Source organism: Pinus tabuliformis, chromosome 7 (assembly GCF_031772625.1).
Source record: "Pinus tabuliformis cultivar Carrire ecotype Pingquan chromosome 7, CPIR1, whole genome shotgun sequence".
Classification (NCBI taxonomy): Eukaryota; Viridiplantae; Streptophyta; class Pinopsida; order Pinales; family Pinaceae; genus Pinus; species Pinus tabuliformis.
The window spans coordinates 193,057,856-193,073,130 of NC_142293.1; the positions used below are offsets into that span (position 1 = coordinate 193,057,856).

At 40.4% G+C, this 15,275-nt stretch overlaps 1 protein-coding gene across 2 annotated transcripts in view; it reads right to left on the bottom strand.

Moving 5' to 3' along the window:
- LOC149246511 (uncharacterized) overlaps positions 1 to 15,275 on the bottom strand; it is a 246,158-nt gene that overhangs the window by 104,518 nt on the left and 126,365 nt on the right. The window contains exon 5 of one of the 2 annotated variants that reach the window (XM_089457955.1): positions 4,758 to 4,814. The exons of the other annotated variant lie outside the window; for it this stretch is intronic. Within the exon in view, the coding sequence (XP_089314081.1) occupies positions 4,758 to 4,814 (57 nt within the window). The remainder of the gene's footprint in view (positions 1 to 4,757; positions 4,815 to 15,275) is intronic. 2 annotated transcript variants of the gene reach the window in all.

A 15,275-nucleotide genomic window follows, 5' to 3' on the forward strand; every position in this document is an offset into this window, starting at 1 on the left:
AAGGAACTTTAAATTTTAATTTTAATTATCCCTTAAGCAATTAATTTAATGTGGTAAAATGAAGAGATTAAATTTTTAATGTGACAAAGGTAAAACAAATCAAAAAGGGGTAATAGATTGAAACTTTAATGGGCCATAGGCCACATTAAAAAATTTAATGTGAAAGCGTAAATCCTCTTTTGATTTAATTCATTTAGGAATTTTAAAGTCACATAAATGAAAAAAATTAATCTTTAGATTTTTAATGTTTTTAAAAAATTTTAAATTTTTTAAATGAAATCAAAATGAAAATAAAAATAAAGGAAATCAAAATCAAATCAAATCAAAAGTAAACAAATCGACAAGTAAAGAAAAACAAAATTGAATTAATTAAGAAAACTAAACTAAAGTAAACAAAAGAAATCCAAAACAAAAATCAAATTTAAAATAAAAATGAATCTAGAAATTAATCAAAGTAGAAAAAAATAATAATAATAATAATAAATTAAAAATGGAAAAGGAAACTAACTAAATCCTAATGCATAAACATAAAATTAAATTAAAAAATAAAGGTGAAACCTAAACCTAAGCATACACATACAAATGAAGTAAATAAAAAATAAATAAATAATTGAAATGTTTGGGTTTTGCAGGAAGCGACGGCACAGAAGAAAACTCGACGGAGGAAGCAGCGTTTGAAGGGGCTTGACAGAAGAGGGATATGGCAGCGGTTGTTGCAGGTCGATGGAGTGATGGCAACAATGAGGATTGGTGCAGGTCGACAAGGAGGGCCGAGGGCTCCTCAAAAACACGGATCGGGAGTTGGCTGGTCCAACTAAAAACTTTCCCTAATGCCCGAGGATCTAAATTCAAGATTCCCTGCAAAACTTGATCCAGCCATTAAAAATAGAGCGAGAAAAAAATAATAAAACTCAGACAAATAGAGATACCTGCTATTACGTTCAAAATCTAGATTATTATTCAAACCCCAACAACAGAGCAAGATACCTATACTCAAATCACTCTTTAGAAGCTATCATCAATGACTTTAAATAAAATTATGCATGAAAACAACACATCTTATAGCATTCCTATGAAGAGTAACACCAGTGAAACTTAACCCCAAAGTCTTTCTTTACTATCCAGAAAAAGATTACACAAGAGCTTCTTGCTAAGCACACGACTCAAAGGTCGGATCTGATCGACTGACAAATGACTTTCTATTTAAAGATAAATCCTCCAACGGCTAATTCGAGTGATCCTCGTCAAAGCAATTTCGATTGTTGATGAAGATTGAAATTCCTTTTAATCTCATCCGTCGAAATATTTAAATATTTGGGGAAATTCGAATTTTTCAATTAAATGCATTTTAATCAACTCAAAAATTAAATTTTTAAGTTAATTTCCCTAAAATTTTGACTTTGACTTAACCCCGGAGATCAAAAGTTTAAATTTATCAAAATAGTTAATTTACCTTAGCCCCAGGGCCTCTTAAAATTTAATTTTTGAAAACCAGCGAATTTTGCCTTTGGAGAATTTAAATTTACCTAGGACCTATAATTAATTAAATTTTTGGCTTAGAATTTTAATTAATTTTTGCCAGAAAATTTAATTAATTAACCTATGAGGGGATAAATTATTTTTCCAACCCTCAAGACACGTTACATCATGATTTTCATATTTTTTTTACATCACAAGGGATAAAACCCATTTGTAATATACTCTCATAGACTACCCATTTCTGCGACACAAATATAATCGAGCAGACCAAGCAATTTGTAATAAAATAACCTAACCAAATGGTTAGAATTATTCCCAAATCACTTTTACATAGACTCGATCTAGAACACTAGGACTCGCCTAAGGTCATAGTAAAAAAATCCATTCCGGCTTTGGAGTAAGACTAAAGGAAAACTCTGTCGACCATCTGAGAATCGATTGGTGAGACAAAAAACCTCCCAGAATGTAGATCGTCACTAGAAAAGTAGATTTACCTAGGTCGTTACATACATGACACAGATCTACTTAGATCATTTACATTATACACATGCAGAAAGGGTTTACATAACATCTTGGAAATGAAGTTGATGATGATAGTTGTACGGCACGAACACATCGATCAGACCCTATTCCTTTTACGAAAAAAGGAGGTGCACTGCTATGGGTCGTTGACACATAGTGGTCAACAAGCAGGAAGCAGAAGTCGATCGCGATGAACACCGCTGAGGCTAAGTACATTGCTACTAATTTGGCATCCTGTGAAGCTGTCTGGTTGAAGAAGCTCTTTAGTGAGTTGTTTAGACATGTGTTGGATACCACCGTGATCTTCTGTGACAGCCAGAGTGGGATTCGTCTTTCTTAGAATCCCGTGTTTCATGATCGCTCCAAGCATATTGATATTAGGTACCACTTTATCCAGGATATGGTACAACGTGAGCAATAAGGCTCCATCCTATTGGGACCGATGAGCAAGTCGCTAATATTCTTATGAAGCCCCTCGAGAAGGTAAAATTCTTGACCTTCCGTGAACGACTTGGACTCATGGAGAGACCCTCTTATGAGGGTCCTGCATGAGATGGATGTTGAGCTCTAGGAGCTCCAGGGGACTTGGGGTACTTCTTGGAGTGATGAGTGGCCATAGGGTGACTCACCCTCCCCTAGTGGTGCGTTGTGTACAGGGTGAATTGTTCACCTTCCCCTGTGATACCCCATGGTGGCATATGCATAAGCTGAGTGGCTCACCTTCCCCTATGGCATATGAGCAGGATGAATGGTTCACCTCCTCTCGTTGGCACATCATACCCATGCAGTTTGGTACTCATGGGAAGTACCTCTCATCTGGCCAATGAGTAGGGAAATGAGGATAGGGATCATAGTACTATCAATGGACGTATCGTGTACTACCATACTCCCTATGCTAGGATGTTGATATTGATCTGGGATCAATGGAAACTGACTTTGGGTCGGTTAAGAGTGGTATGACACACTCTATTATTGGAGATTGACTTCAAGTCTGTGGAGAATGGTATGATACATTCTCAATCATTTCTTCTTTCCTCATGGTTCAGTAGAGCAGAGCAGTGACAGGGATGGTATAGATTGTCAGACAGATTGGCAGGTGATGTTATCCCTAGTTGAGAGGGAGTGTTAAATTTGGCAACTAGGGTCAAACATCACTTTGGACAGCTCTTATGAGGTCGCTGATATTTTTCTTGGATTCCTCTCCCCGAGAGGTGTAGGATTGATCTAAAGATCATCCCATTCTGACATGTACAAATGAAGTTATGAATTTATTTTGATTATGGACAAATTGTCAAGGTCGGCCAGTGAACTCATGCAGGGTCAGAAGCCCAATAATCACGTCTATTCATCTTCAACATTAGACTATAAATACATGATGCCTCATCCTCATTTGGACACACTTCACTCACTCATCTTCTCTCGCTCCACACGTGAGAAGGAAAGATTGGTTTTTCTCGCTGTTGCGTTGACCAGATTTGACCGAAATTTCAGGAGACCAAAATTTCAAGAGGCCAACGTTGACCAGCATTGACCCTGTTTGACTTCAGTTTTGTGAAGGAGACTTCTGTTTGGGCAGGCTGCTGTTCTGGGCACAAAAACCGAGGCAGTCTGACCCCTGCGTTGAACAGTGTTGACTGCCCTAATTCAGGTTGCTGCGTTGACTTTTGTTGACCAGATTTGACTGGTTATTTTTGGACTGTTTTGGGCTGCATTGTCTTCATGTTGGAGGCCGAGTTGACCAAGGTTGACCAAACTGTTTTGGAGGTCAATTTCAGCCCTGTTGACTAGCGTTGACTTTCTGGTTAGGGCTTTATGTTTCTGCTGTTTTCACTGATCAGTTTGGGCAAGTGAATATTGTAAATTGTACTCTCTCTCTTTGCTGAACTTTTGAAGAATTATAAGAAAAATTGATCAAGAGTTTCCCCACATTGGGTGTCCCTGGCTGGTGCCATATCTTGTGTCCTCTTGTGTTGGCTTGTCTTCTACTGTTATTGTTTATGTTCTATCTGCATTTTACTATCATGTTGATGTGATTGCTATACTGGATATGATATTGGAATTTGGGCTAATAAAGAAAATTGAAGTAAAATTGCTTTAAGCATAGAACATACCATTGTTATCCTAAAATTAACAATTTCTGATGTTGTTCATTGTGGGAACTGCAGCCTCATTGATTGCAAGTAAACAGATCTTACTTTGAGGGCTCTAACAGTTCTCCTACGTCAGCAATTTTTCTTTCTTGGCATGGTTTTATAGCTCCAATTATGATAATCAGCTGGAATTTATATTCTTCTATTAACCATGGGTTCTTGTACCATGAGAACTTTTCTATCTTTTCAAATTAAATAAACTAATATTTATATATTGTCATGTCAAACACAGAGATCTAGTTTCTAAAAGAGATGAGAACAACACCTTGATTAGAATAAATAATTCGAAAACAAAGAACCCTTCTAGTATTTCAATCATCCATAAAACATTTCATTGTCCTCTGTCCAGATGGTCTACTGCAGTTAACTAATGCACATATGGTGGTTACATACAGGTAACGCAGAAATTAAAAACAGAGAATATTTTGCAAACCAAGACTTATACAGGTTCCCAGAAATTCAAGAAGTGTGGTCTCTCACAGTCAAAGAATCTTGACCAGACCTAGACTTTTTGTATTTATTCCAGAGGGCTATGAGTTCCTAGTTTAAATAATGATTTTTCCCATTAAATTTGACTTAATATCTAGAAAAGGGAAATGTACTCACTGTTTTTGCGGTAAATCGAACCTCTCTGCATTCACCTTTACGTACAGTTAAATCTAACTGCATCAAACAAGAAATAAATTCAAGTGCAGTGAGTATTGTATACCAAAAAAGGCCTATAAATTTTAGAAGGTGCCTGTCAAAAATTGAATTTCACACATGCATTCCTGCAAATCCAATAAAGTAAAACAATTTTCAACTGATACCCCACAATTTTTTCTATTTCAAACACTTTCTTTTCAGATAGCACTTTCCACGATTAGTATAGAGGTAATTACACTCTATCCAAAGTCAGAAAATAGCATAGTTAAAACCCTATTACAAATCCTCCTTGAAGAAATCTTGTAGAAAATCAAGCCAAATCACAAAATTGAAATCAATTTATTAGGCAAGTAATGAAAATGCTCATTGAAGAGCTTTTTCAAAATTTCAATATGTTATAAATAATGACGACTAAATGACCACAAAAGTAGTTCAAATGGGACTCGACAAATACACCTTATGCAATTACAAAGTGGGAATGCTAAACCAGCTTCTATATCCACTCTATCAAAAGCAGATAAACATAAGGAAATAAGTATCTAGCTAACTAACTAAAAGAAACTATAAGGCGGTATAAGTACAAGAGAAATGCTAAAAGCTAAAAGCATCTTATAGAGTTAGCTCTCAAGGCTGAGTGAGGGGACTGAGAGGCAAGATTATCATTGAAGTCATCACTGATTGTGAAAGGGTCAGTGCACTAGCAGATGATGTCCTCATGCCCATGGAAGAAACCAGGGTTCAGGGGAATGTTGGAAATACCAAGAGCGGGGGTGAATCAGTATTTCTTTTAATTGTTATATTATGCCATTTAAGATTTTTATCACAAGATAAACCAAAACACAAGAGATAGAACAAAAATAATTGTATTGATCAAAATTAGTGAGGACTCCAATCCTCTTTTACAACAATTTCAGGCTTCAACTTCTACAACAAAATCTCTGACCTTTTCAAGGCTCCAACCTTGAACAAATCCAACGTCCTACTTGGTCAAAATGATGACTCCAATCCTCTCAACAACTCCAAGCTCCAACTTGGTCCAAAATGAGGACTCTAATTGTTAAATTTGGACAACTAGGTCCAAACTCCATGTTCTGATGCTCAGATTAAGAGGCTAATATTTTTGTTGGATTCCTCTTTCTGAGAGGTGTAAAATCCATATAAAAATAGTCTTAATCCGATGAGCAGAACTTATATTTTGAATTTATTATTCTTAATAAATTATATGTGCAAAGGTCAGCCAGTTTTGTAATGTAGGCTCACATGCCCAACAGATGTGTCACACACCCTCATTGATGGATATATATATACAGGAAAAGTTGGAGAGAATTTGATCACAAAAAAAACAACTCACATCTTCCTCTCTCATCCTTAAAGTACGAGCTACCTGGAGGACGAATTTCAGCCACACGTGGGAAGGACGAAGAGGATTTTTCTGCTGCTAGGGTTTCTGCTGCTAGGGTTTCGCAGAAGTTTGACCAGCGTTGACTTTGGTCAACGCTTGGTCCAAACAAGCTGAAAACTTGTGGGAGGTTCGATTTTTGAAGGCCATACTACTTGGCACAAAAATCGAGGTCAAAGGGTTGACCGTTTTGCTGCTGCGTTGACTTTTAGCGTGCTGCCCCTGCGTTGACTTTTCAGGACAGCGTTGACTTTTGTAGAACTGACTTGGGTTGACTCATCTACTAGTTGGAGGGTTGTTGTGACACATGCTGGGTTGGCTGACCAAAGGAGACTTTGCTGGTTGAAGCATCCTGTTGACCGCCGAAACAAACACATACATTTTTCTTGTTTCTGATTTGTCTTCTGTAAGATCTGCTTATATGTTCTATCTGCATTTTGCTTATCTACTTGTATGATTGCTGTGAGAAAAGTGAAATTGCTCTTAGCATAGAACATCTACAAAACTTTACATGGTATCAGAGCTGAGGTGAAGACAAACTCTATCTATAGCAATCATCATCGAAGGAAATGGATTCCTCTAAGCTTGAATTCAGGGAGAATGACAAGCTGACTGGAAGTGATGACTTCCATGCCTGGAAGATGTTATTAGATCTCAAATTAGAAGATCATGATCTCCTAGATCATGTGACAGGGAAGATTCAAGAACCTCCATCAAATGCCTTTGCTGCTGTTAAACACAAGTATAAGAAGGGAGAAATCATAGCAAAACTGCTGATCAGGGAATCCATAAATAAGAGTCTGGTTGCCTACATATCTGAACTAGGCACATCCAAGGAGATGTATGACAAACTGATACTTATGTTCCGAGTAAACAATGTGAACCAAGTGCTATTCCTCAAGAACAAGTTGAAGAATATGAAGAAGGGCCGAGACGAGTCTATTCAAACTTTCTTTATGAAGTTGACCGAATCCAGGAACAATCTGCTAGCTATTGGGGAGACAATCGCTGATCGTGAGATGGTTCTCACCGCACTTGGAGGACTTCCATATGAATGGCAAGTATTCACAACTACCATTCTCAACAATAATACCATCCCTAACTTTGATGAGCTTCTGTCTAGATGTATGCAAGAAGAAACAAGGATGAAGGAATTTGATAATGAAAGAAATGCTGCCTATGTTGCTCATTCCCGAAAGAAGAACTCTGGTGGTTCCAAGGACAAAGGAAGGACTAAGACTCAAAAGAAGAAGGGTAAATGTTTCACCTGCCATAGGACTGGACACTATGCTAGAGAATGCCCCTTCCAGAAGAATTCTCCCGATAGTGACGACAACAACAACAACCGAAGGAATGGAAATCAAAGAAATGACAAATCCAAAGGAAAGAGGAAGGCTGACTTTGAAGGAAACCATCCACCTTCTAAAAGGACCAGAAATACCAAGTATGAGGAGTCTAATGTTGTTGATAAAAGAAATGAGTATATTCTAATATCTGCTCTCTCAGCTGCATCTCCGCCCGACACTATGGATGTCTGGCTAATCGATAGTGGTGCCTCAAGACACATCACCGGATTCAAGGAAGCACTTTCTGACATGGTTGAAAGGGATACTAATCTAGAAATTACCCTTGGGGATAATGCCACTTATCCTGTGAAAGGGACCGGGACTGTGACCCTCCACTTGTCTCAAGGACAAGTCCTCCATCTACAAAATGTACTCTATGTACCCAAATTGAAGAAGAACCTTGTGTCTGTATCTGCCATGGAAGACAAAGGATTCAATGTAACTTTCTCTGATGGAAAGGTACTCATGTGGAAGAAGAGATTCAAGGAAGCTATCTCAATTGGTTTTAGAGTTGGTACACTCTACCAGGTTGGAGGGAGTCCGTTGGGAGCTATGACTTGTGATACTATCCGTCAAACCGAACTATGGCACCGAAGATTTGGACACCTTCATTACAAGGCTCTTCCCGAAGCAAGGAAGGTGGTGACAGGGATGCCTGATTTTGGAAATAATCATAAAGGTGTATGTAAGGGCTGTGCTGAAGGAAAACATACAAGGGGACCTTTCCCCTCAAGTGTCACAAAGACATCTGAGATATTGCAACTGGTCCATTCTGATCTTTCCGGTATGTTGCCTGTAACATCCCTGGGGGGATGTTCTTACTATATGACATTTACTGATGACTTCTCTCGCAAAACCTGGATATACTTCTTGAAGAAGAAGGATGAGGCTTTCATGTGGTTCCGTACCTTCAAAGCCTTGGTGGAAAATATGACCGGAAAGAAGATCAAGATTTTGAGGACTGACAATGGCACTGAATATGAGTCAAATGAGTTCAAAGACTTTTGCAGAGAAGCTGGCATTAAGAGGGAGACTACCACTGCATATACTCCTGAGCAGAATGGTGTTGCTGAACGCAAGAATAGGACTATTGTGGAAGCTGCCCGTGCCATGCTATGTGACCAGGGTCTTCCAAAGTTTCTGTGGGGAGAAGCTGCAAATACTGCTGTGTACATTCAAAACCGATGCCCTCATTCCGCTTTGGACTCCAAAACTCCCGAAGAGGTTTTCTCTGGTAAGAAACCTGATGTCTCACATTTTAGAATTTTTGGATGTCCTGTCTATTTTCATGTGCCGAAAGAAAAGAGAAGTAAGTTGGACGCTACTGGGAAGAAAGGAATGTTTGTGGGCTACAGTGAGACTTCTAAGGCATATAGAGTCTATGTACCTGGTCAAAGGGAAGTAGAGATAAGCCATGATGTCACTTTTGACGAAGATGCTTCCCTGAAGAAAGTAGTAGATCTTCCTAGATCTGAAGAAAACCATGAAGAAAGACCTGGAAATCTGGAAGAACCCCAGGATGAGACTATGCCTGATGTTGAAGAGCCAATGGACCCTATTGATCCTTCCCCTTCTCTAGGAAAGAGGCCATCATGGCTCAGGGACACCCTCGAAGATGCTGAGGGTCATGCTGCGCCAAGGGGAACATTCCGAGAAAGCAAGAAGCCGTGTAGATACCAAGGGTATCTAGCTGCCATGAGTACTATTATACAATCTGAACCTGGATCTTTTGAAGAAGCCATCAAGCATCAAGTCTGGAAGGATGCTATGCATGAAGAATATGAGGCTATTATGAAGAATGATGTCTGGGATGTGGTCCCGAGACCGAAGGACAAATCTGTTGTCACCGCTAAATGGCTCTACAAGATTAAACATGGATCTGATGGGAGTGCTGAAAAGTTTAAGGCAAGATTTGTTGCCCGTGGCTTCTCTCAAAAGGAAGGAATTGACTATGACGATATATTTGCACCTGTGGCTCGATATACCACCATCTGATCCATCATAGCCCTTGCTGCTACGCAAGGATGGAGTCTTCATCAGATGGATGTCAAGACTGCTTTTCTGCATGGTGCAATAAAGGAAGAGGTGTATGTAGAACAACCTCTGGGATTTGAAGTTCAAGATCGAGACACTTATGTCTGCAGGTTGAAGAAAGCCCTCTATGGGTTAAAGCAAGCACCCAGAGCTTGGTATGAGAGGATGGATAGTTACTTGATGAAGCTGGGCTTCACTCGAAGCAATGCTGATCCAAACCTTTACTTTAAGGTTGAGGAAGGAAAGCCTCTCATTCTAGTGCTATATGTGGACGACCTCTTCCTGACAGGTGATGACCCTCTCATTCATCAATGTAAGAGGGAGCTTGCTGCTGAGTTCGAGATGAAAGACCTAGGACTGATGCACTATTTCCTAGGCCTGGAGGTCTGGCAGAGACCTGGAGAGATTTTCCTTTCTCAAGGAAAGTATATTGTGAAGCTTCTGGAAAGATTTGGGATGGTGGACTGTAAGTCCGTGTCGACACCAATGGAACTCAACTTTAAGAAGTTGAGTGGCAGCGCTGCAGGGCCTATCTTGGCCAATCCTACTGAGTATCGTCAACTCATAGGAGCTTTGATGTTCTTAGTGAACACCCGTCCGGACATATGTTTTGCAGTGAATACTTTGAGTCAACAGATGGTTGAGCCTCATCATTTTCACTGGGTTGGTGCCAAGAATCTTTTGAGATATCTTCGGGGCACGATAAACCATGCGCTGAGATACACTGCCGGGAGTGTGATACTCGGGGATATACTGATGCCGATTGGGCTGGCAGTGTGGTGGATCGTAAGAGCACATCTGGATGCTGTTTCAATCTTGGCTCTGCTTCGATCTCATGGATGAGCAGGAAGCAGAAGTCGGTGGCTTTGAGCACCGCGGAGGCCGAATACATTGCTGCTAGTATGGCCTGTTGTGAAGCAGTTTGGTTGAGGAAGCTCTTTAGTGAGCTGTTCCAACATGTGCTAGATACCACTGTAATACTCTGTGATAATCAGAGTGGGATTCGTATGACTGAGAATCCTGTGTTCCACGACCGATCCAAGCATATTGATATCAGGTACCACTTTATCCGGGATATGGTATAGCGAGGCGCCGTAAGGCTCGATCATATAGGAACTGATGAGCAGGTCGCGGATATTCTCACTAAGCCCCTGGGGAAGGTCAAGTTCCTAACCTTCCGTGAGAGTCTTGGTGTCGTGGAAAGACCCTATGATGTGGGTCCTGTTGGACAATGAGCTCTGGGAGCTCTGGGGGGCTTTGGGGATAGCTTCTCGGAGCTATAAGCACTCGTAATGCTTCTGCCCCACCCTTGTGATTATTGAGCTGGTTCGCCACTCATTTAATCTGTGCCCCGTATGCATCCTACCCATTGAGTTCAGGGCTCATGGAAGTACCTATCATTTGGCCAATGAGGTGTGGAAAAGCTAGAGACTATTAGCAAAGACTGATGGACGCATCAGAGATTGTCGTACTCTCTATCTAGGATGGCATGGTCCAACCACTTGATCTGGGATCAAGATTTGTGAGGTCTGGGACCTCTGGACTGATTATGTCAGTCGGGGAATGATGTCTTTGTGACTGACCCACTTCTGTTCTGAAATAAAGAAGCCAGCAAAGCAAGTTTCGGCGGGATGACTCACAATGTTAATTGCACTAATAGATGGAGTTCTCCCTAGTTGAGAGGGAGTGTTAAATTTGGACAACTAGGTCCAAACTCCATGTTCTGATGCTCAGATTAAGAGGCTAATATTTTTGTTGGATTCCTCTTTCTGAGAGGTGTAAAATCCATATAAAAATAGTCTTAATCCGATGAGCAGAACTTATATTTTGAATTTATTATTCTTAATAAATTATATGTGCAAAGGTCAGCCAGTTTTGTAATGTAGGCTCACATGCCCAACAGATGTGTCACACACCCTCATTGATGGATATATATATACAGGAAAAGTTGGAGAGAATTTGATCACAAAAAAAAACAACTCACATCTTCCTCTCTCATCCTTAAAGTACGAGCTACCTAGAGGACGAATTTCAGCCACACGTGGGAAGGACGAAGAGGATTTTTCTGCTGCTAGGGTTTCTGCTGCTAGGGTTTCGCAGAAGTTTGACCAGCGTTGACTTTGGTCAACGCTTGGTCCAAACAAGCTGAAAACTTGTGGGAGGTTCGATTTTTGAAGGCCATACTAACTAGCACAAAAATCGAGGTCAAAGGGTTGACCGTTTTGCTGCTGCGTTGACTTTTAGCTTGCTGCCCCTGCGTTGACTTTTCAGGACAGCGTTGACTTTTGTAGAACTGACTTGGGTTGACTCATCTACTGGTTGGAGGGTTGTTGTGACACATGCTGGGCTCGCTGACCAAAGGAGACTTTGCTGGTTGAAGCATCCTGTTGACCGCCGAAACAAACACATACATTTTTCTTGTTTCTGATTTGTCTTCTGTAAGATCTGCTCATATGTTCTATCTGCATTTTGCTTATCTACTTGTATGATTGCTGTGAGAAAAGTGAAATTGCTCTTAGCATAGAACATCTACAAAACTTTACACTAATCCTCTTAACAAGGTCAACTCAAAACTTTACAAAGAAATACTTCAAAAATGTCTTCAACAATGCTCCAAGAATACCATCAACAGTGCTCCAAAATATTCATGGATGTCTGCTCAAAGAAGAGGCTAAAGTCTGCTTACAATGGTACCTCAAGTCTGCTCAACAGGTCTGCAATGAGGCTGCTTCAAGTCTGCACAATAAGTCTTCTAAAAGCTGCTCCAATGATGGCTTTATGGTCTGTACAACAAATTTCCTAGAAGCTGCTTCAACAAGACTCAAGAAGTGTCTTCAACAGGGGCTTCAATAATTTTTAATGATGACTTCAAAGTTAACTCAAATGTCTCTTTCAAATAAGATCCAAATTCTGCATCCAAACAACCCCAATGTCTGCATTCATAGAGGGACAAAGTCTGCTTCAAGAAAGTGTCAAGGTCTGTTCTCAATGCAGACTGAAAACTGCTCCAAGGTGACTGTGACTTCTGCTCAAACTACTCAAGTTTCTGCTCTGGTAAGTCTGCTCCAAACCCTGTGATTTCTGCTCAAAAAGTCTAAACCTCTTCACAACAAAAAGGGCCAAAAACTTCTGTTCAACAAAGACTGCTCCAAGGGTCGAAATTCAGAGTCTGTCACAGACTTTCCACAGGTCTGAATGCCTCAGGGCCGAGGTTTGTTTCAAGACGCCAAAATGTTTGCTTCAAGAGGCTGAAATTTCTTGTCACATGTCTATGCTACAAGGCCGAAACTTCTTGTCAAAAGAGACTGCTCCAAGAACTTCTTAAGTAGGCTGAGATCAGATCCAAGGAGCGCCGAAAGTTAGCACAAAGATAATCCAAGAAACCACAAAAATGACAGAAAAGTGTGACCAGAACCCAATGACAAACCCTCGACTTGCTTCTTGATCTGCTTCCCTTCTTCTCTTATCTCAGATCGAACTCCTTTTTGTCTTCTTTGCCTTGGCCGAGTTGGATGGGGAATGGAGGAGTTTAGCTTCTTATTTATACTTGTTTGGTCATGTTTTGAATAGATACGTCTCTTGGGAAGGCCAACTTGTACTCATGTAGGCTTGACAAAATATGGATTTCCAACTTGTAAATCAATATCTCATTAACAAATGGGAGTTAGAAGGCGAGTAAATACTGGTTGGAAGGGCTTGAAGTCCTCTACACTCATGTGATTGACTTCTTGAGCAAGTATTCCCCTTGACATCAACAACAAGAATTCTTCCAATAGGTAATCGACTGCATGATCCAAGAGGGAATAAAAGAGTAAGCAAGCCTAGCTCTCCCAATATCTAATGTCGTGGGGAAGAAACTTTGAAGGGTGTATTGATTGATCAACCAAACCTAGAGAGTGTTAAAATATGCAACTGCGGTCAAATTCCACTTTGAACAGCTCACTTGAGGGAGATAATGATTGCATTGAATTCCTCTTTTCGAGAGGACCAAAATTGACCTAAAGATCACTCAAAACGGATAAGGGAAAGTGTACTTATGAAGAAAAGACCACATGTGCACATTTGACAAGGTCGGCCCTAAAGCAAAGTGGACACCCTTGGAAGGCTATAAATACAAGTGACCTCTACCTCATTTGGACACCATCATGAGACACTCTTCTATCTTGGTTTTTGGCTCGCACAGGTTTGAGACTCATCCGCAGAGGAACATGTTTGCTCTGAGGTGAAATTGCAGGGTCCGAAGCTCACATCTCAGTTTTAGGGTTTTGGGCCACAAATGCAAGCACAGCACAGAAGCTCATTCGTGCTACTAGAGCCTTCTTGTCGCACGAACGACTATCCATCCATGCGACTCGGAGTTAGGGTTTCAGAATCCGGTTGCAGACCCCAGTCGCTCACATGCCAGGCTTAAGAGTGCGACTGAGCTGTTATAGTGGCTCGCATGACTCCTCCTCCATGCGACCTGGACTTAAATGATGGAATCTCAGTTGTCTGAAGATTTCGCTTAGTGACGACAAGGTTCGGCAATTAACTGCAGATAGTGACAGTTCATTACAGACTTCAGAATCAGATTTCCGGGTATAAGCTTTGTTGGGTTCATTTATGGATGTTGTAGTTGTTTTTGCTGGTTAGTTGCATAGATGAAGATATGGACCACTGTACTCTCTTTTGCTGAATCATTTGATGGCGATCTAATAAGAAGAAGAATTTGAAAGGGTTTTCCCCATAGTGGGTTTTGCCTTGGTCTCCAACCAATCCTAGTGTCTTTATGTGTGAATGTTTTTCTTCTATTGTTTGTTTATGTTCCGCTGCATTGATGATGATGATATTGTTCTTTCTACATAATTGCATATGTTGTTGAATAATGATTTAAATATGGATAATGCAATGATATTATGAGGTGAATGTAATGTGTTAATAAAGAGATGCAATTATCAAAGCAAAGAATAAAATAGCCCTAAGAAAAATTAACAAAGAGTGGTGCCCTAAATGGCAAGAACCCAACTCTAACATATCCTAAAGTTGATCCACTTGCAAGATTGGCATTGGCTGTCCCAGGGCCTGGAACACAGCTCCTCAAGGATCTCCAAGAGGTTGGTTAATCCACCCAAAGCGGGTTCGACAGGAAACATGAGGTCTCGCCAATCTCCAATTAAAATGGCGTGGATCTCTGCTTATCATTTGTTGCCTCGATCTAATGAAACAACCATGAAGAAAGATGTGCTCCTATCAAGAAGAAGCATGCAAAGACTGCAATCTCTTTCAAAAAACCTCTCTCATGAAGAGGCAAGGAACCTGTAAAAATTGGCAACTAGGGCCAAACTCCATATGGGTCACCTCATTTATAGCAGCTGATATTTTTATTAGATTCCTCTCATCGAGAGGTGTAGGATTGATCTAACAATCATCCGATTCCGACTTGTATTCATGGAGATATGAATTTACTTGTATTTCTTGAAAATTTGTCAAGGTCGACCAGCAAGCATAATAGTGTTTTACACCCCTAGCTTATCCTCAATGTGGCATATAAGAAGAGGAGACCTTGAGGCATTAACACACTCATCTCACCATCTCATTCCTCTCTCTCCTAGTCTCTTGGGTATGCGTAGGAGGAGGAAGGGCACTCACACGTGGGAGAAGGAAGGACGCAGGTCTGTTTTAGGGCAGCGTTGACCTAGGGCTGACCATGGAGCAGCAGGA